At 40.2% G+C, this 26,479-nt stretch overlaps 1 protein-coding gene and 1 non-coding gene across 3 annotated transcripts in view; both read right to left on the bottom strand.

Moving 5' to 3' along the window:
- Canx (calnexin) overlaps positions 1-23,368 on the bottom strand; it is a 28,228-nt gene extending 4,860 nt beyond the window's left edge. The window contains exons 1-11 of one of the 2 annotated variants that reach the window (XM_052196423.1): positions 23,210-23,368; positions 11,252-11,432; positions 10,613-10,686; positions 10,175-10,233; positions 8,579-8,720; positions 8,148-8,229; positions 6,946-7,138; positions 5,149-5,338; positions 2,815-2,928; positions 1,966-2,122; positions 12-227 (exon numbers count right to left, since the gene is read on the bottom strand). In XM_052196423.1, the coding sequence (XP_052052383.1) occupies positions 12-227; positions 1,966-2,122; positions 2,815-2,928; positions 5,149-5,338; positions 6,946-7,138; positions 8,148-8,229; positions 8,579-8,720; positions 10,175-10,233; positions 10,613-10,686; positions 11,252-11,425 (1,401 nt within the window). In that variant the 5' untranslated portion in view covers positions 11,426-11,432; positions 23,210-23,368. The remainder of the gene's footprint in view (positions 1-11; positions 228-1,965; positions 2,123-2,814; positions 2,929-5,148; positions 5,339-6,945; positions 7,139-8,147; positions 8,230-8,578; positions 8,721-10,174; positions 10,234-10,612; positions 10,687-11,251; positions 11,433-23,209) is intronic. The other variant, XM_052196424.1, reaches the window with a different exon arrangement.
- Positions 7,876-8,019, bottom strand: LOC127695697 (small nucleolar RNA SNORA48). The gene has a single exon (XR_007980067.1). It is a non-coding gene; the product is annotated as a small nucleolar RNA SNORA48 (small nucleolar RNA).
- Positions 23,369-26,479: the final 3,111 nt, after the last annotated feature.

The following is a 26,479-nucleotide window of genomic DNA, read 5'->3' as shown; positions in this document are numbered from 1 at the left end:
CAATCACGAACCTCAGCAGCCCCATCAGCAGCTTTCTTCAGGCCCCACCCATCATTGGCCCAATCATCAACTACTCTTCGGTCACCACTAATGATAAAGTTATCAAAAAAGATGTCAGATGTCATGGACCAGAGCTCCAAACCGATAGCACTGAACGGAGTCATCCTAAAAGGTTCCAGGTCTTCAAAGAAATCAGGATTTGGTATTTTCCTTGGTTTCCAGATTCCCTAGTTTGTGATGGGGGATGGGGGTATGTGAAGGTAGAGGCGAGAGAAAATTCAAAACATCATTTCAGATAATAACCAAAAGAAAAAAGAAAATTTATGTAAGACTCATTTTGCATGATCAAAGAAGATAAACACTTATTGTCAAATTTAAACAAGTACAGAACAATAAATGCTAGTAATGTTTTTGTACTGAATTTCTGGACTACCACCAAATTCAATTTCCAATCTGCAGGATCTTGTCCTAAACCAACACCTGCTTCTGTGTAGCTCACTCCCCCCTTAACAAGTGACAGTGGAATGTAGTTAGTAAAGCCATTTTCCATTTCCCAGTAGTGATTTAAAAAATAAAATGTACAGTCTTTAGTAGCTAGTACTTTACTTCTAGAGACCAAATAAAAAAGTACTGGATTCAGCCACAATAACTCTAAAACGATGACGGGCTAGGGATGTGGCCCAGAAACACGGGGCTTGCACCTAACATGCATGAGACACTAGATTCAGTCGTAATATTAATCCTCCATAAAACACAATTGTCCGGGCGGTGGTGGTGCACACCTGTAACCCAGTGTTCTAGGAGGCCAAAGGCAGACAGACTTCTGAATTTGAGGTCATCCTGGTCTACAGAGTGAGTTCCAGGACAGCCGGGGCTACAGAGAAACCCTGTCTTGAGAAAACCAAATCCAAAACACACAATTGGTGGTGGCCAATACAGTCAATTCGGTTTGGTTTGGTTCAACAGGGATTCATACAGCCCAGGATAGCCTTAAACTACTCCGGATCTTCCTAGTTATATCTGAAGTTGACATTTCAACTCCTGGTCTTCATGCTGATAACCAAATGTTAAAATGACAAGCATGTAACAAAAACGTATTCAGATAGCCAAATGGCAAGCTAAAGTATAATTTTTGTTTGATCATAGTTGTCTAAGTGAAAATATATTAGTGTTTTTGGTTTAGAAACTGAAGCCAGATAAGGTACATTGGTACCTTCCCAGAACACAAGTGGAGATTCATAACATCACTATACATATTACTCCCACTTCATATGCACCAGACTTTGGCAGGTGAAGAAAATGATAAGACCAAGAGATTAGCTGACTTAATGTGGCACAATCTAACTCCTATCACAGTTCCCTATGGCCAATTTATGCACTCAACAATAGGGTATCCACACTACTTTTATTTTTAGAGATATAGGTCATTATGTAGGTTTGAATAGAAATGGGCTCCATAGACTCATGTGTTTCAATGCTTGGACCATAGGGTGTCACACTATTGGGTGTGGCTTTTTTGGAGGAAGTATGTCACTGTGGGGACAGGCTTTGAGTTCTTGTATGCTCAAGCCCTGCCCAATATGGCAGAGTCCCCTTCTGCTGCCTGCTGACCAAAATGTAGAACTCTCTAGCACTGTGTCTACCTGTAGGCTGCCATGCTTCCCATCATAATGACAATGGACTCAGCTCTGAAACTGTAAACCAGCCCTGATTAAATACTTTCCTTTGTAATAGTTGTCTTAGTCATGGTGTTTCTCTTCATAGCCATGGAAGCCCAAACTAAGATAGTTACATAGCAAGTTCAAACACTTTCTTTCCTATTGTTAGGTTTTATATTTAGCCCATTATTCACCTGTCTCTTAAATTTACTTTCTCTTCTTGATTTGCTAGCCTTACTATTGATCAGAGTTCTGCCCTGACATGAATAGATTAATAAAAACACCTAAAACATCATGAGACACAAACCTGGTAGTTAGGATTGTCAATCATTGGAGGCTTCCATTTGCCCTTGTAATTGGGGTTGTCAATCATAGGTCGCTGCCAGACACCACACCCAGGGGCTGACTCACACTTAGGGTTGGCAATCTGAGGAGCCTCCCATTCTCCGTCCATATCCTCATCCCTGTGGAGGTATAAACAAGTTATATAAACAAACAGCTAGTCTTATGCTCCCAAGATGCTTCTGGAGCTATACTAGTAGCATATGACAGAACAATTTCTCATTTTCACTATCAATGAGCTTTCATAAACAACCTACTTTGTTTTTTACACAATCAAATTTAGTAAAGTTTGTGAGACTTTTCACTCAAACTTAGGCAGCTGACTTTTCTTTTTTTCTTTTGGTTTTGAGACAGGGTTTCTCTGGCAGCCCTGGCTATCCTGGACCTCAACAATCCATTTGCCTCTGGTGCTGAGATAAAGGCATGTGCTACTATACCCAGCTTTTTTTTCCCTTTTGCTTCTTTTTTTGTTGTTGTTGTTGGGGGAGAGAGGCACGTAGTTGTTTCTTTGATGATTGATTGATTGACTTATTTTGGTTGTTCCAAGACAGAATTTCTCTGTAACAGCTTTGGCTGTCCTGTCAGGTGGTTGGCCTCAAGCTCACAGAGATCTGCCTGCCTCTACTGGGAATACTTCATTTTAATTGGGAGAGATGGTTCAGCAGTTAAGAGCACTGCCTTCTCTTCCAAACCCAGCTCCAACTGACTTGACACAGAGACAAAACACCAGGCAAAACACCAAAGCAAATACAATAGAAATACATTTTAAAAACAACCCCCCCCCCAAAATTGTAAAAAGCAAACTGAAACTCACCAGTCCTCTGGCTTCTCCGCATCAGGGTCTGGAATATACTCGGGTTCATCATCTAACCAGCCTTCAGGCTTTGTGGCCTCTTCATCTGGAATCTTAGAAGGGGCATCTTCATCCCTTAAACAGAAACACCAGGTATGACAACACAGGCCAGAGAATCCATCAAGGTAGTCTCTTTTACAACCCCAGATTAATTCATTCTAGAAAACATTTATAAATCATTTCTGGGCTACTGTTAAAAAAAAAAAAGAAGAACTAAAAACAGCAGCTAAAGATCAAGTAACTACAGGAATCATCAAGTTACAGGAGAAGATGCTTAACTTCACTGGTCGTCAGAGAAATATTAAATCTCATGGTAACATTCCACTATGACATGCCCACATAGTAGGGCCATTGCAATAAAAAAGTCTGATGGAAAACAAACAACAAGTGCTGGTGGGAAAAAAGGTACAGTTCCTCAAAACTAGAAGTTACGTATGACAATTTCATTCCTAAGTTTGTATCTGAGAAAAATAAAACCACCACAAAAGCCAACACATCTAAAAGGCAACACATCTATCCATTACACAATGGCTAAGTGGATAAGCATAGTACCATTCACCGACATGAAGTATTTCTCAGTCATAAAAAAAAAAAAAAATGAAGTGCTTATCCATGTTTCAATATAGATGAATGCTGAAAACATTTATGTTGACCACAAGAAGACACACACCAAAGGTCAAATATTCAATGCCATTTCCATGAAATTTCCCAATGGACAAATCCAGAAACAGAAAACAGGCAAATTAGTGGTTGCCACAGTCTGAGGCAAGGGATTAACAATAGGGTACATAATAAAAAAACTTCCTACAATTAGATGGCACTGTATATTTAGCACTGCAGATATATTAACCATCATTGTTTTATACACAAAAAAAGTACTCTCAACATGGTCAAGGTGGTATACAGTAAATTCAGCACTATCAAGGCTGAGACAGAATCCTGAATTTGAGACTAACCTGGACTACATAGAAAAAAGTCTTTTAAAAAGACATGTACACATGCACTCGAAGAAAATCTCATCTAAAATAAGACTCAAAGAAGCTAGAAAGATGGCTAGGTGGTTAAGAGTACTTGCTGCTCTTTCAGATGATCACAGTTCTAGTGCCTCCTAACATGCCAGGCTACACACCCACCTATAGCTCCAGTTTCCTCTGTTGGCCTCCTCAGGAACCAGGAATGAACAGTGCAGGGACAAAGTTGTCATACAGAGACTCTAAAAGTACTACTTCAGCTGATAATCAAAACTGTTCTACTTGTGCTCAAGCTTATTGTTTAATTTTGTCCTGGCACTGAACTCAAGGCCTCATGTCCTCTACCACTGAGAAATAACTCCCTCAGCAGAGACTGTTTTGTAACTATCTTAGTTTTAAATTAATTCTATGATGACCTCAAAGTTTTGTGTAACTTTTGCCTGATCTTTTAAACTTTAATATTTTCTTCATCTTATTAAAAAACAGCTGATTAGCTGGGCAGTGGTGGCGCACGCCTATAATCCCAGCACTCTGGGAGGCAGAGGCAGGCGGATTTCTGAGTTCGAGGCCAGCCTGCTCTACAGAGTGAGTTCCAGGACAGCCAGGGCTGCCTATACAGAGAAACCCTGTCTCGAAAAAAACAAATCCAAAAAACCAAAACCAAAACCATAACAAAAACCAAAAGAAAAAAACCCAGCTGATTAGCTGGGCATGGTAGTACATGCTCTTAATTCCAGCCATCAGGAGGCAGAGGCATATAGATCTGTGAGTTCAAGGCCAGCCTAGTTCAAAGACAGCCAAAGCTACACAAAGAAACTGTCTCAAAAACCCAAAATTTGAAAACTTTAGTAGCTTTAAATATGAATAGTAGGAGTATTACTTAGCAATATAACACATGTTTAGTATGCAGGAAGATTTGGGTTAAATCCTTGGTATTGTAACCCAGTTCAAGTTGTAATAATGAAGCACTAGAATGGCTGTACAAAAAGATTGTCAGAGAAAAAAGGAAAAAAAGAAGAAAAGATTATCAGCACAGAAAACCACAAATTACTACTACTGGGGTCTCTTCCAAAGTAATTGGTCCCCCCCTTTCTCTTCTTTCAAGCAATGCTGAGAAGGAAACTGATCAGTTTCCCACTAAGTAGCCCACACTGGTCTCACACTCAATCTTTCTGCCTTGGTCTCTTGAGTGCTAGGATTATAGGCATGTGCCAACATGCCTAGACTGTATCACAGAATATTTACATAATCAGATCTCAATCAACATTTGTTGTTTAAGCTAAGTAGAATATATAAAACTCAAAGTTGGATCTCCAAGATTTACCAGTCATCTGGCTTGACAGCATCTGGATCTGCTATTTTGGGCCTTTCATCCCAATCTTCAGGTTTCCGGTCTTCTGGGTCCTCAATTTCACGTGAAGGATTTACAGGAGGAGTCATGTCATTTAGCAGATTTCCACTGTTCACAACAGACTGGTCAACTAATATTTCAAAACTATTGTCTGGATTTAAGACTGAAAAGAAGCAAAATGCAATTAAAAATACTGACTACCACTAACTCCAACATTCCCATCAATCTAACACAACAGATCATGCCTTCTAGAGAAAGGCCCAGTGTGTTGTGTAGTCATGAAACAAAGAACTCAGGGTAATGGAGTTAGAACCCTCATATTAATCTGTTGATGTAGTGAACAAATTTCAACTCCTATTGCTATGTAAAGGACCAGAAGATAACCTGCTCTGCAATTTTGTAGTTCAAATGGTTACAGGTCCCATGTTATATACATGGGATCTATGTTTATATACATAAAGGAGAAAGGCCACTAGCTGACCCACAGGTATTAAATATTGAAAAAAGTATATTTCATTGTAATTTTTGTTTTGTTTTTATTGGATATTGTCTTTATTTACATTTTAAATGTTTTCCCCTTTCCAGGTCTCCCCCTTGGAAATCCCTATCCTATTCCCCCTCCCCATGCCTCTATGAGGGTGCTCCCCTCCCCACCCACCCACTCCCATCTTCCCACCCTGGCTTTCCCCTACACTGGAGCATCAAATCATGATAATTTTTTAATTTAACATCTCGGTGGTGGCGTACACCTTTAATCCCAGCACTTGGGAGGCAGAGACAGGTGGATTTCTGAGTTCGAGGCCAGCCTGGTCTACAGAGTGAGTTCCTGGACAGCCAGGGCTATATAGAGAAACCCTGTCTCGAAAAACAAAAACAAAAAACAACAAAAAAGAATAGTCCTGGGGCTGGAGAGATGGCTCAGCGGTTAAGAGCAACGACTGCTCTTCTGAAGGTCCTGAGTTCAAATCCCAGCAACCACATGGTGGCTCACAACCATCCGTAACAAGATCTGACTCCCTCTTCCAGTGTGTCTGAAGACAGCTACAGTGTACTTACATATAATAATAAATAAATCTTAAAAAAAAAAAAAAAAGAATAGTCCTAGTGCAATTTTAAGTGCAAGTGAAAATTTCCATTCTAAGAGATGGACCAATTAGTGTATTAGACTTGTAGGGGAACACTTCCACATTCTAGATAAACCTGTGAAGGGATCTCTCTAAAATTGATCTGTTTCCTTCTCAGCATACTAAGCCTGGGCTCTCAACATGGCCTTTAATGATCCTGGTATTAGTGTATGTTCTCTTTCTGTAGTAAACCTGTGGGTGTTAATTTATACACGGGGTATGGGCTGTCTCAGTTAACATAAGCTTTCCCTCTTCATCAAATTCTTTTTTTTTTAAATTATTCATTTGATATGAGTACACTGTACCTGTCTTCAGACACCCCTGAAGAGGGCATCAAATCCCATTACAGATGGTTGTGAGCCACCATGTGGTTGCTGGGAATTGAAATCAGGACCTCTGGAAGAGCAGTCAGTACCACTCTTAACCACTGACCCATCACTCCAGCACCTCTTCATCAAATTCTACTTGTTTAGTAGTTTCCTGGCGAGACTGGAGCATAGTCTGTTACCCATGCTCATTGGAAGATAGTACATGGGATCTTTTTTAAAGATTCTCCATAAAGAAAGGCTTTTAAGTATACAATCTTAACATAAACTAGATGCTAACTATGTAATGTTTTAAACCCCAAACAGCTGGTTTTTCTTACTTAATGTGTAAAGATGCGTTTTCTTGTCAGTGAAATAGGTCTTCAGATCTGCATCTGGCCTCTTAGCATGTTTTTCTTCATATACACCTGTCTTAGGATTTTTGTGCCGAAAGATGAAATGCAGTTTGTAGTCCTCTCCACATTTATCTGGACCAAACATAATAGTATAGGGAGTCTTGTCGTGGAATTGATCCTTCAGAGACAAAGGTGGAGTGCTTTAAGTAACTCTAGTCAAAGAATTCAAAGAACAAACTTTGAAAAATACACACTTCTTTTCATAAAACTGTATGCAATTTATTCTATTAGCTTTAAAGAAAACCTTATGATTTTATAGGGCTTCTTCAGATACCAATGAAAAATAACCACCAGCAATACTAAAATGTTTTTAAAAAAAGTTATAGGTAACCGGGCGGTAGTAGCGCATGCCTGTAATCCCAGCACTCTGGGAGGCAGAGGCAGGTGGATTTCTGAGTTTGAGGCCAGCCTGGTCTACTGAGTGAGTTCCAGGACAGCCAGGGCTACACAGAGAAACCCTGTCTCGAAAAAACCAAATAATAAAAAAAAAAAAGTTATAGGCATATAGATTTCTTTCAAAAACAAGAAATAAGCTTGAGAAAAATGAGAATTGTTAGCTTTAATCCCTGCATCTGTGAGGCAGAGATAGATCTACAGAGCAAATACCATGCAATAAGGGATAACCACCCAATGACATCCTGTGTCAAAAATAACATAAACAAAACAAAGGAACAACAAATAAAACAAATAACAAAACCCTAAAAATTCCAGTTAAAAAACCAGCAATAAAATACAGCTAAAGCTTCAAGAGTCACCTTTTCAAGTTAAAAACCCATCAGTATCAAGCCTCCATGGCTCAACAACAGGGCAGCATCATTTATTTTCATAGGTCCTGCAAACTTCTATTTTTTTTTTTTATGTGCCCTAGGCATGAAACAGCTTTGGCCACCGAGCCAGGCATCAAGCTAGGATGAACAAAGGACTGTCTTCTGCTCTGCCCCTGACTGATATAAGAACAACACCACAAACAAGGTGTCTCTTTGCCCATTGCCAGGGGTGCAAACTTCTATTTTTAAATGATGGAATTAAACCCAGGGCCCTGTGAACAGTAGGCAAGTACTCTACTACTGAACTACACCCCAAGCTCAAGATTCATAAGGCAAACTTTACATCAACAGAGAACCTACCAAGTTGAGTTCTGAAGTCTTGGAAAGCAGTTTCACATAGGCACCACCACATTCTATTCCATTCTGAAAATTAACCTCATACCTAGTTTCAGAGAGAAAAGAAAAAGTCCTTTGGCATTTTGAAAGACCATGTTTCCTAATTGGTTTCTCCGAGTTTAGTCATGTTTTATCAAATGTCATATGATTAGCCACACAAAAATCAAAAAACAAAATAAAAGTAATCCTTAATGCAAAATCTAGACATTTGTTTTCTTCTAAGAAGGTAAACAACCAGATTGTTTTGCATACAGTTAAAAACAAAACCACTCAACATACTCCAATTCACACAAAATTCCTACTATGAATATATTTTTCAGTATGTTCAAGTATGTTTCATACTGTCACCTGAGATTATCCTTTCTAGAAAATTATCAAGATGGCACTGAACTTACTGAACAATGAGAGGCTTGGTATCAAACAGGAAGGGCTTGTTCAGTTTAGCAGAGATGGCATGATGCTTGGCACGAGACATCAGGACAAGTCCTTTATCACCTGGAAGCTTTGTTTCCTTCATCTCATCTACCTCCCACTTTCCTACAAAAGAATACAAAATGGCTCATGACCATTAACCACATTATTTAAAGTCTTTTAAATGGTAACAAACTAAATCAAATGTTTGTCATTACATTTACATATGAGCTGAGTTACTATAATGTGCATCTGTCATATGGTAAGACATGGCTTGAAAATAACAGTGACCTATTTGTTACACCTAAAGAGAAACTTTCATTTCTAACATGGTTATTAAGAGTTCTAATTCTATCACATATAAAGCCCCATATACAAAGATGATATGATTCCCAAGGTAAAAAATCTGAAAATATCTTTTTAGAATACTTATTTTTTGGCAAGGTATGGAGGCACAAACCTTTAATCCCAGCACTCCAAAGGCAGAGGCAGGAAGATCTCTGAATTTGAGGTTAGCCTACAGAGTGAGAGCTCTACAAAATTCCAAGTCAACCAAGGTTAGAAGAGAAACCCTATCTCTAAAAACAAGCAACAGATTACCTATTTCTCAGCTGTGCATGGCGGCACAAGCCTTTAATTGCAGTATTCGTGAGGTAACGTTAAGCCTATGAGTTCCAGATCGGCCTGGTCTACATAGCAAGTTCTAGGCCAGCCAAGGACACAGTGAGACCCTGTCTCATGAAGTCTCATCTACATGGCTGCCTAAACAAGACCTCAACAAGGAAGACACCAACAGACAAGCTAATTCAAAAGAGGAATTTCATGGGATCTCAACTTCAGACAAAGTACTATAAGCAATAAGGAATGCTGAGTAGTAGAAACTCTTCTCAAGGAAAAGCCTCCAAATTGGTTCCCAAGTGGTCAGCCCTGAAATCATATATATGCAAATAACATTATACAAGGAGCAGTTTGTATTTATATACTTAGGGAAAATACAGTAATAAGGAGAGATCATAAATTTGAAAGAGTATTGGGGTGCATGGAAAGGATTGGAGGGAAGAAAGAAAAAATAAAACAATGTATTTTAATTTTAAAAATAAAAATATTTTTAAAATAAATAAACATAGTTGTGTGTGTATCTGTCTGTCTGTCCATGGAGGCCAAAAGAAAGTGTCTAAACTCTAGAGCTTGAGTTACAGGTGTTTGTGTGAACCACTGTTATGGGTACTGGGAAACAAACTTAGCTCTGGAAGAGCAATACTCTCCTGATTACTGAAGTTCCAAAACTCTTTTGACCTAATTGACCTAATCCTAAGAGATGTCATGGATCTAGTAGATACCCTCAGCATGAACATATTAGCAACACAAATTTCAATCAGTATGCTTTAAGTTAGGAGTGGTGAAAAAAGTTAGATCTGGGAGGAGTTAAGTTAGGAGTAGCGGGAAGATGAAAGTGATCAATGTATTATATGCATATATGAAATTCTCAAAAATAAATATGTTGTATTTTAAAAAGAGAGATGCAATGGAGACAAGATGCCACTTTGATATACTGTATCTAGAACAAATGGAACTCTCACCATCATATTTGGCAATTTCATCATCAGTGTCATCTTTTTTGGCTTTAGACAAAATCCACCTGTAATTAAGACAAACCCCAGACAGAGTTAAAATAAGCGACAGTAAATGTGCTCCAAGTACCATCACTCTCCTGTTCCATCCACCCTAAGTAACAAGACTCAGGAGAAAAAACTCCCAAAGAATAAAATCCAGGGTAGAAGAGAAAAACAGGAGTAAAAGCAACAAGAGGCAAAGTCCAAAATACATTCATGTATGATGAGATGTACAGTTAGTCATACTATCCCAGGGGCCTACTAGGTAAGGCAGTAGAGCCCTTACCGCCCATGATTGACACTAAGTTCAGCCCTAATACTGCTTAAAAAGGGTCAGTGCTTTCCTACTACTCTTATTTACAAGAGCTTCATCTCTCAAACCTTTACTCCCAGGAAAACACTTACCCTGACAGAGACCCTCTGTCAAAGGAGTCAGCAAAATAAACCTCCCCTGTTGGAACTGGAGCTTTGTAGGTGACCTGTGTTAAACATAAAATTAATGAAGCAGCAATTATCTTACCCAAGCCCAGTGGCACAGGCCCATAGTCCCAGCCTTTTGGAAGGATGTCAAATCCCCAGGCATCCAGAGTCACCCTTGTTGTATTGGGAATGGGTCATTTAGTTACTCTTTAGAATTGACTCTCAGGGTTTGTTTTCAATTGTCACAAAGCTTTCATAGCTGTCCCTGAATTCAATCCACATGAACCAAAGGCTTCCAGAAAGCTTAGCAAATATATTTTTAAAAGCTGCTTTGCCTTTGAAAACAATCTTTTTTTGGGTGGGGTAAAGGAGTGCCTAAGCAACAGGCAAGCAACTATATATCCCCAGCCTCTGGCTTCAGTTTTTTTTCCAAACCAAAAGGTAAAAGGATCTACTCTAAGCTGAGAATGGTTACATACACCTTTAATCCCCTCACTCAGATGCTGGTGCATCTTTGAGTTTCAGAGCAGCCTGGTCTACATAGTGAGTTCCAGGACAGCCAGGGCTACAAAGAGAAACCCTGTCTCATAAAAGCAAAAAGAAAAGGATTGATCTACTTCAGACCTTTGGAGATGGAGGAGTGCTGGTATCTGATTTAGATTTTGAATCTTCTACTTCTTCAATAACATCATCAAGATCATCTTCAATATCAATCATGTCATCATCATGTCCATCATGAGCCTCAACAGTTGCAGTTCCAAGGACCAATAGCAAACACAGTAACCACTTCACTTCCATGATCTATCTGCAAAAAGAATGGAATGTGAAATGTGCTGTCTCCCATTTTAAATTCCATAAAACCACTAACCTATTAAAAAAAAGGGGGGGGGGAGGAATTTGATCCTGGGAGATGAAAGGATTTTCCTAAATTCAGCTAATTAGACAAGAAAGCTCTGAATTAAAGGCCTGGCTGAACTGTGAAGTGCTATCAAAAATTAATAAAATAAATCACACCAATACCCCACTCATGAAGCTTTTACTAAAAATATAATCCAGATACAATATATGATAGTAAATGTTCCCTTGTGTACCATGAGTGAAATTATAAAATGATCTAAGTGCTATAGATTAGCAGCTACCAAACAGCTAATCCAACAACTTCACTCGATTGTCCAACCAAAATAACTAAAAGCACAATTACAGCTACCAAGTAGCAAGGAAAGTAATTTTATGGTTGGGGAATCACCACATGAGAAACTGTATTAAAGGATCACATTAGAAAGGTTGAGAACCACTGCACTGAGATGTCTTTTAAAAAATGTTTTTTACATGTTATTTTATGTGTATGAGTGCCTGGTGCCTTTGGAGGTCAGAGCCATTGGACCCCCCCAGGAAGTGGATAGAGTTAACAGATAGTTTTATAATCCTCCATTTGGGTGCTGAAAGCCAAATCTGGGTCCTAGAATACCAAGTGTTCTTAACTATTGAGTCATCTCTCCAATCCACATAAAGCATGCACGTGTCCAAAGATATAGAATTGTGATAAGGGCTGGGGGAAGAAACAAAAGAGTTTAATATGAAGAATCTGAAAGGTTCTAAAGATTTGGTATAAATATGCTTAGTGTTACTAATGTGTATATTTAAAAATACTTAAAGAAAGCAAACTTGCCAAACATGATGGTGCATGCCTTTAATTCTAGCACTTGAGTAGAAGCACAGGCAGGCAGATCTATGTGAATTCAAGGCCAGCCTAGTCTACATAGAGTCCAGGAGAGCCAGACCCTGTCTAAAAAAAATTAAAAGGCACTTGATAAAAGGCATGATGCAACACCCCTAGTTCCCGTGTGGTAAATTTGTAAAGAACTGACTCTCTGAAATTGTCCGCTGACCTCTACAGATATGCTGAGACAATGGTACTACATATACACCCACAAAACAAAATTTTTACTTCTCTGTATGAGTGTTTTGCCTGAAGAGCTAAAATTCCCTGGAATTGTTATGGATAACTGTGAGCCACCATAAGTGCTGAGAACCAATCCCAGGTCCTCTGCAAGTGCAACAAATGCTCTGCATCACTGAGCCACTTCTCTAACCCCACAAATTACTTTTTAAAACTTTATTTTTCAAACTAAAACAAAACAAAAACAAAACCTTTTTAAAGAAAAAGGAAAAGAAACAGAAAGAAGGCTGAGCCTATTTTTCTCTCGTTACACTCAAAACCATTATTTTGTAGTTAAGTACAAAACAGAAAATGAAAAGGGCTCAATTTACTATATTGATCAATCTATACCAATTTGTTCTAATGCTGAACTATAAACTCTGTAATATACATAGACAGATAGACAGACAGACTTATTTTTGAAGAGATAGAGATTGTTCAGCAGTTCAAAGTGCTTCCCTACTCCTCCAGAGGACCCAAGTTCAGTTCCCAGCACCCATGTCAAGAAGCTATGCCCTACTATAACTCCACAGGCACTTACGCACACAACCTTCTACAAATACATACACACATAATTAAAAGTAAAAATAAATCTAAAGAAACTTGGTAGGTGCTTTAGAAAACAAAACAAGCAAAAAACAGACAAACAAAAAACCAACACTACTTCTGATCTATTAAGAACATAAAATATTGAGGGGAGAGAGATGGCTCAGCAGTTAAGAGCACTGGCTGCTTCAGAGGTCCTGAGTTCAATTCTGAGCAACCAGGATCTGTTATGGAACTGTTTCCCTCTTCTGGTGTGCATTAAAACAGAGCACTCATATACATAAATAAATCTTTAAAAAAAGAAAAGGATAGCTGGGCAGTGGTGGCACATGCCTTTAATCCCAGCACTTGGGAGACAGAAGCAGGCAGATTTCTGAGTTCAAGGCCAGCCTGGTCTACAGAGCTTTCCAGGACAGCCAGGGCTACACAAGAAATGCTGTATCAAACACACAAACAAACAAACAAAGGATATTAAGATAATAAATGACAATCACAAACTAGGAAGAAAATATTTACAAAAGACACTCCTAATAAGCTTGATATAAAGATACGAAGAAATAAACTTCAATATAAGAAAACCCAACTAGAAACTAAGCAAAATGTGGGTTCAGTGGTAAAGTCCATGGTCCAGCACTTTGAGAGGTTCTGAGCTTAGTCAAAGATCTGTACCTAAAATTCTAAAGGCTACCAAAAATACTTTTAGCAGGTGAAGGGAAAATAAACTAGTTCATCCATACAATAAAATCTTGTTCAATCATTAAAAGAAGTGCTCAAGCACAAATATATGAATCTAAAAGTATGTTGCTAAACAAAAGAGGTCAGACTGCAGAATTTCAATTACTCATATTCTGAAAGGGGAAGAACTGGAGACTTTACCACACAATTGTGTGAAGGGCGTCTTAAAAGGCATTGTAACAGTTCTTTATATTTTGATTATGAATATACACAATAATGCATTTCTCAGAACACATAAAATTACAACACAAAGAAAAATCTTTTAAAATTGTAAATCAAAACAAAACAAAAAACCATTTAGGAACTCAAGTGATCAAAGACAACATGCACAATTAGACAATCTACAGCTTTATTATAGACCATAAAACAATCTCACTCAGGGTGAAAGGAGTGTGCTCAGTAAAATTGAAACTTTCAAAGTACCACACTAGCTCAAAGAGCTATTTCCCATAGCAGATGGGTCAATGACTCTGATATTGTCAGGCTTATCAATGAAATGAATTAAATATAAAGATGGTAGGTAGGAGCCACTTTTTCTCTGTTGGAGTAAAAATTTATATATAAGAAAATAGGGACTGAAATAATCCACATGGCAATGCAAACAGAATTAGAGACATCAATATGACTGTTTAGCTTAATACAAAGTCACTTTTAAAGAAGTTTCTACAAATTTGCATATATACAACTGGAATGCTTACACACTTCCTTGCTGTCTACTCACAAAGGCCCACAGAAATGAAGGATACTACATTACTGTAACCATCAACAGACCAAATACAAGATCTTAGTTTCTAATATTCTCCAGTAACAGTAAGAACACTTCTTGAAACATCCAATTCTATGAGAATAGGATGATATGCAAGACAGACATGGCTTCCTAGCTGATTGAGCATGGTATAGGAATCTAGTCACTTACTCTAAGGTAAAACTATGAGATCAAAACCATCTGGCCAAAATCAGTAAATTGTAGAATCAGGCTCAGGAACCAAGACTACCCACACCCTTCATGTTAATTCCACATTACCTCTGTTTCAAAGACACTGAATTTTTACACTGACAAGCACACATTTTCTGGAAACAAGGTCTGGTATGTCCAGGGTGGCCCCAAACTTGCAATTTTCTTCTGTCTCTCAAACACTGGGATTACAGATGTGCACCACCATTCCTGGTCGATGTTTCATACACTTTTCTCTTTTCCCCCCAGACAGGGTTTCTCTGGGTATCCCTAGCTGCCTTGGAACCTGCTCTGTAAACAGGACTGCCTCTGCCTCCCAAGTGGCAGCACACCTCCCAGAAGCAGACTGAGTTGGAGGCCAGCTGGACCTACCAAGTTCTAAGACAGAAAGGGTTATTTAGAGACCCTGTCTCCAGAAAAAGGAAGGGAGGGAGGGAGGGAGGGAAGGAGAAGCAAGCAAGCAATCTGTTTGGTTTGTAATATGCATTTATTATTATGTCAGAAGAGAACAACTTGCAACTTTCTAGACTCTGTTCTCTTTCCCTCTTCCCACCAAGTAGGACTTGTGAAATGAACACATTTTTACACACTGAACTACCTCCCCACCTAAGCAATAGGTTTTTGGTTTTTTTGTTTTTGTTTTTTTAAATCAAGCAGCAGGGAACCTGGATTTGAAAGGCTCAAGGAACCGGGAGGTGGTGGTGCACACCTTTAGTCTCAGCACCGGGCAGGCAGAGGCAGGCAGATTTCTGAATTCAAGGCCAGCCTGGTCTACAGAGTGAGTTCCAGGACAGCCAGGGCTACACAGAGAAACCCTGTCTCGGAAAAACAAAAAAAACAAAAAAACAAAAAAAAACCCAAAACAAAAAGAGAGAGAGAGAGAGAGAGAGAGAGAGAGAGAGAGAGAGAGAGAGAGAGAGAGAGGCTCAAGGAGAAGTCAATAAAGAAATTATCTTACTTCTATACAGAAACACATTTCCTACGATTCTTTTCTATTTCTAAGGCAAGGCTTCTGGCATTCCTATATACCATTTCTTCTGCTTCTGACATAATTTTATTTTCTGCTTTCAAGATACATCACTTTGTGGATTTCTTGAAGTTCTTCATGTACTGTTTTTGTCTATTTGGCTTAAACTGTGTGGCTTGTACATGCCATCAATGAGCTAAATCCTCAGCCCTGCCTACTAGTCTTTAGGCTCAACCTAACAGGTCTTATACAGGATTTTGTCAGTAAGTTTGTTGCCACTGATCCCCTTGGAGGTAGGATGTAAATGCAAGGCTGCAGGCTATCAGTTACAAATACAAACACAACTGTGTCAGCACATATCCACTTTTTCTTTTCCTTTTTACCAAAAGAAAAGGTTTTAGTGAATAGCAAAACCAGTCCCTTGTGTGTTATACAGCTCAAATCTGTCTTGTGAAATTACAAAATTACTGTAGCAATTAGAAATCAAAGCCGTGTAACATGAAAATCTTAAGATCTGAGCCTACTACAAGGATGATTTCTTCCAAAAATGGCTTAAGCATATAACTAACCTGAATTTCACATGGCTTTGCCTTTAATGCAAACAATAAAGCCAATAGTGGAGAGGGGCAGAGCAGCATACATACTACATGACATGTATTCAGTAATGTATTACTGAATCAGGAGCTCAAGGGCAGCAAGTTCCAAGTCATCAAGGGATTCATAGTAAAACTTACTAAAAGAAAAATGCTGGTAATATGAGTTCTCAGTAGGTAAAGACATTCACTGCTAGGACTGGCAATCTGAGTTCATTCCCTGGAACCCACACAACAGAAAAAAAGAACTGCAGCCACCCACACCATGCACACCTATACACACAATAGTAAATCCTTAATTTTATTTTTTTACGTATGTCTGCATGCATGTTTCTGCACAATGCATAACCCAGAACCTGTGAAAAGTAAGGTGATGTCAGATTCCCTGGAACTGCTGCTGCAATCCACTATATGGGTGCTGGGTACAGAACACAGGCCCTCTCTAGCCCCAATACACTAAATTTAAGATGAAATTCAAACTTAATGTAGTCTTTCTCGATTTAGAAAGGTTTGAAGGACTGGAAAAGATACAGGTGTATTCCTGGGAATTACTAACCACTTAATAGCAAACCAGAGGCTAACGACAGACCCTTATCTTAAACAAGATGGACTGCTACTTGAGGCCTCAATGTACACACATGGGCAGCACACCCATAGACATACACAGCAAATTTAGGGTATGTATCAATGGTGTAATTTTTGTCTAGCACATGAAAGCCCTAGATTTGCTTTTCAATAATCAAATGATCATCCACCTGCAATCAAACATAAAGCATAGATAAATAAGCCAACAAAATACATTATTTGTATGAAGACTCTGGCATGTTTCCCAAGTTAACAAAGAAAAAGGGACCAAAGTTTTCAGGGCCAAAGGGATCTTCAAGACTACCCACCTAATGTAATCATATTTCAGTGCAATCCACCCAGCTTTTGTTTGTTTGTTTTTTGGATTTGTTTTTTTTTTCGAGACAGGGTTTCTCTGTATAGCCCTGGCTGTCCTGGAACTTACTCTGTAGACCGGGCTGGCCTGGAACTCAGAAATCTGCCTGCCTCTGCCTCCCAGAGTGCTGGGGTCAAAGGCGTGAGCCACCACCACCCAGCTCCACCCATCTTTTAAAAGGGCGAATTATCTTAAATCCTAGAAGTAGAAAGTTGAGATTTAATTATTTCACAATGCTGTGATCAAAACTAAAGCCTCCTGAAGGTGGACAGAAGCCCTGCCTCTGAGTTGCATCCCCAGTGTTCAGCTGCAGGTTTTCTATTTTGAAACCTCAATTCCTTATTTTCAAGACAGCTCAGTGGTAGAGTACAGTAACCTGTCCTGTCAGGGAGAACTGTTCCAGCTTCTGGGTGATCTTGGTCAGCTCATCCACATCCAGTTCTCCCACCTCCAGTCTATAGACCTGTATAATAGAACTAATGCCCAATGCGTGTATTTTTTAAAGGCAGATTATTTTTTTAAATTTCTTATGTATGAGTGTTTGTTTGCCTGCATGCCTAGGTACCATGTATGGACATAGTGCCAAAAGTCTAAAAGAGGACATCAAATTCTCTGGCTCTAGAGTTACAGATGGTTGTGAGTCACCATGTTGGTGCTAGGAACTAAAGACAGGTCCTCTTAAAGTGCACCAAGTAATGTTAACCACTTAGTCATCTCCCCAGTCAAAGACTTTACTTCTTAGAAGAACTTAAAAACAAATTCAAGCAGGTTTGAATTTGGATTTGGTTTTGCAGACCTGTAACCCAATACTCAAAAGAGGCAGAAGCAGAATGATCACAAGTTTAAGGCCAGTTCTACACTATGAATTCCAGGTCAGCCAGGGCTACATAGTATAATCATGTTTCAAAACTCAAACAAAACGAAACTCTAATTTCTTTCACTTATGAAAATTACAGGAATAATAAAATGACCTAAAAGTTTTGGTTATCCTAAAATAAATACTAAGTAAATTTTGAATAGCATGGAAATAATTTCTATGTAAGCTATGCATTTATTCCATTCGTTTCAGCATACTATTGGTGTAAGTCTATGTTCAGGCTTGTGTATACAAAGGACACAGACCTGATGTCTTCATCTCCCTTCACCTATTTTTTGACACAGTCTCTGAGAGAACCTGAAGCCTACATTGGCTACCAGGCCAATGCGCTCTAGCATCCCAGTTGTCTCCAGTCCTCAGCAGTGAATACTGACAGTCTGAACTCAGGTCTTAATGCTTGCACAACAGGGTAGGCATGTCACCATCTAAACCATCTCCTCAGCCCTCATTTTACATAAGTTTCTTAAAAATTTTTTAGTCTTTAAAAAAAAAAAAGTTTGGTCTTGGCAGGAAATACTTTAGGTGGCCTAAAAGACCCCATATAAACTCTAGGGGTTTCTATCACTATTTTATATATTCTGCCCAAAAGCACAGACAAAAGTTGTGTACAAACATATTCAAATCACAATTCCTGGTTAGCTACTTTGTTTTTTTTAAGACAGGGTTTCTCTGTATAACCCTGGCTGTCCTGGAACTCACTCTGAAGACCAGGCTGGCCTCGAACTCAGAAATCCACTTGCCTCTGCCTCTCACTGGTTAGCTACTTAATGATGTGGGTCAACTGCTAATCTCTGAGCCTGAGTTTTTTTCTCTAAACCAATACTACCTTCTACTCTAGAATTGCTGATTAGGCTAAACATACATAAAGTGCCTATGAGGAGGCCTGTTTGACAGCATGTGCTCAATGTTAGTAGTGATTGTTTCCAGTTACTAGATATTACTAATATTTCTACTTGTTTTTAATGAATTTTAAGACAGAAACTCTAAATATTTGGGGGGAAATAAAAGTACTTAGTTGTATTTATTATTTTATGTGCATACACATGCTCAGGTCAGAAGGTGACTTCCAGGAGTCAGTGCACTCCTTCCACCAAGCAGCACCCGGAGATAGAACTCTAACCATTAGGCTTGGCAGCCAGTGCCCTGATCCTCTTATCATCTTTCCACTATTTTGTGTGTGTGTGCGCTTCAGATTTTACTACTACTTAGGCCTTGTCAAAAATTTAAAACATGGGCTAGAGAAATGGCTCAGAAAAAGTGCTTACTGCTCTTGCAGAGGACCTGATGATACCCACATTAAGTGGCTTACAATCACCTTTAGTTCCAGCTCTGGGGGATTCTGCACTCATGTGTACATACACACAGAAACACAGGTTTAAAGGCCAGAGAGAAGGCAGAGAGGGTAAAGGCACTTGTCAAGAAGCCTAATAGGTCGAGTCCAATCCCTAATAGCCATACTGAAAGAGAAAAACCAATTCCAGAAAAAATCACACCAATTTCCATAGAGTCCAAATGCCATGGCACATGCATGCACAAACAAAAAATAAAGTATCTTGTGAGAATTACAACATTTAGTGGAAAAAAAATACAACTTTAAATGCTCATCTATTAAAAAAATAATAATGCATGATTACACACTCTTGTAGTCCCAGTTATTTGGGAGGCTGAATTTGGATGATTAAGTGAACCCAGAAATTCAAGATCACCTTGACAGTCATGAGATACAGCTAAGTAGTAGTATTTTCCTAACTGCTAAATTCAAGGCCCTACATCCTGAGAAACAGTGTGATCTGTGACCTGCTTTATAAATGAGATCTATAATACGTTACTCACTCACATGTCAGATTTGGGGGTTTACCTGCTTCATGTGCTGGGAATGGAGCCCTGGGTCTCAAGTTTGCTAGGCAAGAGTTATATCCCACCTTCTTGGATCCTTTTTCATTGACAGAAACATGGAAGTAATTTGTTGTTTTTTGACACAGGGTTTTTCTATACAGCCTTGGCTGTCCTGGAACTTACTGTGTAGACCAGGCTGGCCTTGAACTCAAAAATAAATCTACCTCTGCCTCCCTCATGCTGGGATCAAAGGTGAGCCACTACCACACCACCCAGTTAATAATTTTTTTTCAGTAACTTTTTTTTCTTTAAGATGAGAATACAAGCTTTTACTCTTTCTTCCTGCTTGCTTCTCTCTTACCCTCTTGAGATCTTCCCTTCCCCTTCCCTCCCCCCCTCTCCACGTGGTCATGGCTGGCCTCTACTTCTCTACTCTCTCACTCCCTCATAACTCCCCTCCCTATACCCTGAATAAACTCTATTCTATACTTAAAAAGAGAGAGATGTGAATATGCGGATAGAGAGATAGCTCAGTCATTAAGAGTTCAGTTCCCAGTTGGGCAGCTTAGAACTGTCTGTAATTCCCAACTCCAGAGAATATAATGCCCTTTTCTGGCCTCCATGGGCACCCATGAATATATTGCATATACCCACACCAACATACACATTTTTAAATATATATATTTTTTAAAGATTGGATTTTAGAGCTGGGCGGTGGTGGCGCACACCTTTAATCCCAGCACTTGGGAGGCAGAGGCAGGCGGATTTCTGAGTTCGAGGCCAGCATGGTCTACAGAGTGAGTTCCAGGACAGCCAGGGCTACACAGAGAAACCCTGTTTAAAAAGATAAAAAAAAAAAAAAAAAGATTGAATTTTAAAGATTATTTATTTATTTAAAGTATGAGTATGCTGTCCTTAGACACACCAGAAGAGGGCATCGAATCTCATTGGAGATGACTATGAGCCACCATGTAGTTGCTGGGAATTGAAATAAGGACCTCTGGAAGAGCAGCCAGTGCTCCCAACTGGTGAACCATCTACACAGTCCTAAATAAATCTTGAAGAGATCTTTCTAAAGACACGAATACCACAATACAAAAATTTTCTAGATTCCTTTAAAAAAAAAATCAAAATTTCAGGGCTGAAGACACAGTGGCTATAAGCACTGGCTGCTCTTCCAGACCTGGATCCCCAGCACCCACATGATGGCTCTCTCTCTCTCTCTCTCTCTCTCTCTCTCTCTCTCTCTCTCTCACACACACACACACACACACACACACACACACACACACACACACACGGTACACAGACATACTTGTAGGCAAAACACACATACACAGAAAATTAAATAAATAAGCCTAAAAATTCTTCCCTAGTACTTGTAGCAATAACAAAGCCATTTAATAAGCACTTTCCTAATGAGTTTTACAGTAAGCTATACAGACTACAACTATCTTTGGCACTTTAATTACTTCTTAGGACTTTTTATGAGCTGCCAATTCTATTTGCCCAGTTCCTTATGCTTTCCAAAGCAGTTTCTTAGTATCTGCCCTCTCAAAGGTAAAGCAAGTAGAGACTCATTCCCATTCTAAAAGGATAGGAAGCAAAGTTATCATGCTTGATCCTGCTTACCAACTGCCACTCTACTCCCTTAAAGTTCTTTTGCAGGGCAAGTAACCTCTGCAGGACATGGATGCAAGGTGTGTTGTCCAGATGCTCGAGCCTTGTGTCCCTTGAAAGATTAAGGAGCTAATTGCACTGTTAAGATAGCAAGGTGGAGACACCCATTTTCAGGCAACTCAGTAAACTCCTCCTATTGTAGATGGTTTACTACTATATACAGTTCTTCAGGGCCTGGCTCATCGTGGTGTACCCTGCCTGGCCTGTAAGCTTTACAGCCTAAGTACAACATGAGAATGGATTCTGTTCATGCCCTTTCAAACATTACTGGAAAATATACAAAGATTTTTAAGATAACCAAATTTCCCGCCTTTAAGGCGGGGGCAGGGGGAGCAAATTATTTAAAAAACAGGCAGACTCTTCCTTTTCTGCTGGGTAAAGAAACTGTAGCTCACCTTTGTCAATCTTTTAATATTCAGTTTAGCTTAACTTCACACAAGCAGCAACCACTAGTGTCATGACCAGCAGTTAATACACAAGGTGTCATGAATGTGTCCTCAGGTCCTGGCACACAGGACTTTAACACAAAAATTAGTGTGTCACTGTAATGGCCAAGGCATTCAGACTACAAGAAGCCAGTGCAATTACTACCCACTGAACCTTTACTATACATCCAATTTCTCATTCCCATTACCTCTTAATTTAATATAAGGCCATCAGCTATCCTGTCTACTCCTGGGGACTGAGTCCGAAAGTAGAAAAATCTCCCACTCCCCCGATTAATTGCAGTTAGGTGCTTGAACCGGGACTTTTAACCTTAACTACGACACCCAAACTGTATAGTCCTCAGTTACAATCCCAACTGGATGACTAGAACTACCTGTATGACCTTGGGCTAGTCATTTCAAACTTCTAGGCCTCAGTTTCTTCCACTCGCTAACTGAACTTTCGCTTGTATTTCCTGCTTTTAAGGTTCAGTGAACACCCCCACTGGATTACTATCTATCCACCACCGAATAGGCTGGTACCTTGATAGTTAAGCCTTAAGTTTCTGAAGCGGTAGACGTTCTAGTACATTCTACTCCCTCTTCAGGATGCTATGGTCCAGTCTTCGCTTTGGGTATGTTATTTTCTAATATTGAAACTGTAACGCTTATCTCTCTGGATTTACTTCACCTTTCCCTACTATCTGGGATACATACTAGGCCTAATTCTAATACCACACCTGTACCGGAATACTCAGTCCACCTCTGGGTGGGCCAGGACAGGGCCTAAGAAAGCTCTAGAAGCAAAGCCATAGGAAGTAGTTAGGATTTCTCAGAGGTCAAGGGAAACCCCAGGACACCTGCCACGCCTCCCGACCCCGGCGGCGCTGCCCAGGCTGGCCTCTCTAACCCGGCCGCTCTCCTCACCGCCCTGAGCGTCCGCCCGGGCCTGCGCCATTCGAAAGCCCGCCCGACCCCTCAGCGGTCGAGACTCCAGCCACGCCCGACCCCCTCCGCCGCGGCGCCGCTCACCCAGGCCCCCAAGGATCGTCCCAGGCCTGAGGTCCCCGCACACGCTTCCCGTCTCACCTCGAGCCTCCCGGGGACCACTGGCGGCTCCCTCACCTTCTCCCACCCGCACACCCGGCCCCGTGCTGCAGTGGAGACAGCGGCAGAAGCGGCCCGACCGTCACGTGCCGCAGAACTAAGAGGCCTCGACTACCGCCGCCGCGCGAGCGAGCCCCACCGCACGAAGCCCAACCCCGCGTCCGCCCCTCGTTCCTAAGTGGCTACAACGAACGCCAGATCCCGCCCCTTTACGCAAGACCTGAGAATCTATTGGTAGATACGGACATCGCTCGAATCGCCTTCCCATACGCCCCCTAGGGCTATTCTTCGTGGAGCGTGGTGATTGGTCAAGAGCGAGGCAGGAAGTGGTTAATGATTGGGTATGAAGAAGGAAGGCGGGCCGTCACCAAACGGGCGGGTGCGCGCTCCCGAGGGCGGACGGATTTGGCACGCGTTCTCGCGTGGGTCGCCTTGTCGCTCAGGGCGGGTGTGTTGGTGGGCATCCAGAAGACGCCCACCCATTAAATTAGGAACCTTGTTCCAACCCCGCCTGGGACCTATGGCCTTCACCAGAAATGGTGAGAGGTCAGGCCGGTGTGCTTGTGCAGTGAGTGAGATCCCTCTGGGCAGCAGACACTGCCTTTCCTGCGGAGTCATCGCGGGGAGCCCGGGAGCCTGGGAGCCTGAGACCTCTACCTAACAAAACACAATCTAGATTCACAATCATGTAACATGAACTCACCTTCCCATGCTCCCGTGCTGTTTCCTGATTTTAGTTATTAAAATCAGACATACTTTAGCGACAGAATCGAGGGGGGAAAAGAGTAATGCCATGTGCAGATTTAAAACAGCCATTTCGTAACCCACTCGTTTTTCAATATGCTAGAAACGCTGTAAGATTTAAGTGGCTAAGGATTTGGCTAGATCTTTGAGAATCCTGATCGCCTCTGGTTGTATTTGGTGACCCAAAGCTTTGAATACTGGGGAAAGAAATAGCAGGTTTTGGGTGTCTATGTAACTGCATGTGAAACCAGCTTTGTTCCTGCCACCCCAAGACAAAGGCAGTAAGGATTTGATGTTTGGGTCAACTTAGTAACCGCCAATTCTCACTCCCTAATTTTAAAAAGAATTTGCTTTCCTTATTTGCCTTATAAAGAGCATGTTCAAAATAAAAATTTGAAGCCAAATTTGCACATGCTTTAGTCCCAGTTCTTAGGTATTCAGGAGGCTAAGGCAAAAGGATTCCCTTAAGGGTCTGGAGAGAGAACTCAGTGATGAAGAGCACTTGCTCTTGCAGAGGATTCGGTTCCTATCACTCACAAACTCACAACTGCCTATAACTCCAGTTCCAGCGGATTTCATGCTGCCTCTGAAACCCAACAGCACCTGTACTCTGAGGTGCACATAGCTATATACATATACTACATAAGTACATATAATTAAAAAAAAATTCTAAATTTGTTTAGGATGCGTTCTGGCTTGTATTACCCAAGATTGCCTTGAATTTAAGAGAACCAAAAAATCGACTTCTGCAGAGAGGTGTTAAAATATGTCAGTACTGAAGGAGTAGAGGAATTGAAGCAGAATTTTTATGTCTAAAACTGACACAGAGATGAGACTTGGACTGGACCTCATAGATATGTAAATTTTCTGTAGGTGGAGTTGGAAGGAAGTTCTTGAGATGAAAAAACTATAGAAAAGCAAGAAAGTAGCTCTCAGGTATTGGGGGATCCATATACAAATAGTGTTTTGGGGACGGTGGGAATGGCTCAGCAGATAAGGATGCTTGCCACCATGCCTGATGACCTGAATTTGATTCCCAGAACTCAATGTGGTAGAAGAAAGGATTGAGTTGTACTCTGACCTCTACACATACTCACATACACACAATAAAAAATGTGAAATCTTAATAAAAATGAGGACATGATGGCCCCAAACTATTCAGTCCACAAAGAAAATGGGAACCTCCAACTTCTGATCCTTTCACAGTGTGTCATTATAGAATATTACGAGTTTCTTTTATGATTCGGTTTATCCAAATAGCTAAGCCTTAACAAATATAGCAAATACAAATACACTAGACATATACCTTCAAGTCAGTTAGTGTTAACCTGAGTAGACCTTAGGAATTGATAAATCTTATTTATCAAAGATACCTTACTCATCCAACACATGTTATTTACTTATCTAAAATTTTACAGTCAGCAAAGATATAAGTGGTTAGACATATATCTCTAAGTCTTAACTCTTTCTCAATGTCTTCATCCCCAATCTCTTTTACTTGATTTGATCCTACTACAAGTGACAGTACTCATGTTTCCACACAATTTTTTCTTACTGGCTACACTAACATTGGTCATTTCTCTGTACACACACTAATCTGACCCTGTCAGATTAATTGGTAGAAAATACAACTTATTTTATCACAGATATATTAAACACTTCACATTGATCATGTAGATTCCTTTTAATTGTCTATTCATGTAACTTGTCCAATTTTCTATTCTAGGCTTTTATTATTGACTTGTAAGAAATATACAGCCACCAGGCAGTGGTGGCACATACCTTTAATCCCAACACTTGAGAGGCAGAGTCAGGCGAATTTCTGAGTTCGAGGCCACCCTGGTCTACAGAGTGAGTTCCAGGATAGCCAGGGCTATACAGAGAAACCCTTTCTCAATGAAAAACCAAAATATTAAAAATAAAAAAAGAGAAAGAAATCTACAGCCTAATGGTCTTCCGGGTTAGCTAGTTTGGATGGTTTGTAAGAAATCTTCATGCGCTGAGATGCTCCTTTAGCCACTACTGTAACCTACCCACCTCCACCTTCATTGTAAGTTTTAAATTAGGAGCTATCTCTTTTCTCTTAATTGCATTTGTTCCTTCTTTTCTCATTATGGTTTGTGTGGGTTTGAGGGAGACATGAGTATGTTATACTTACATATGTCTTACTTATGTATGTGGAAGCAAGATCAGTAGTAGGTCCTTATCATTCTCCACCCAAATCCATTGAGACACCATAGACAGGATATCTTCCTTGAACCTGGAACTAGGCTGGCAGCCAGCATGCCCCATTGCTCTTCCTGTCTCTGCCTGCGATGGCACTGGGGTCCCAGGAATGTGCACCATGCCCTTCTTTTGTTAGAAAAAATTTGTTTTACTTATCCTTCAATAATTTCATACCTGTCTGTCTGTCTGTCTGTCTTCATTTTTACTTTTTGAGACAGGGTTTCTCTGTGTAGCTCTGGTTGTCCTGGTTCTTGCTCTTCTGACCAGGCAGGCCTTGAACTC

Source organism: Apodemus sylvaticus, chromosome 10 (assembly GCF_947179515.1).
Source record: "Apodemus sylvaticus chromosome 10, mApoSyl1.1, whole genome shotgun sequence".
In the NCBI taxonomy this organism is placed as follows: Eukaryota; Metazoa; Chordata; class Mammalia; order Rodentia; family Muridae; genus Apodemus; species Apodemus sylvaticus.
This window is presented reverse-complemented; position numbering and strand designations above follow the sequence as displayed.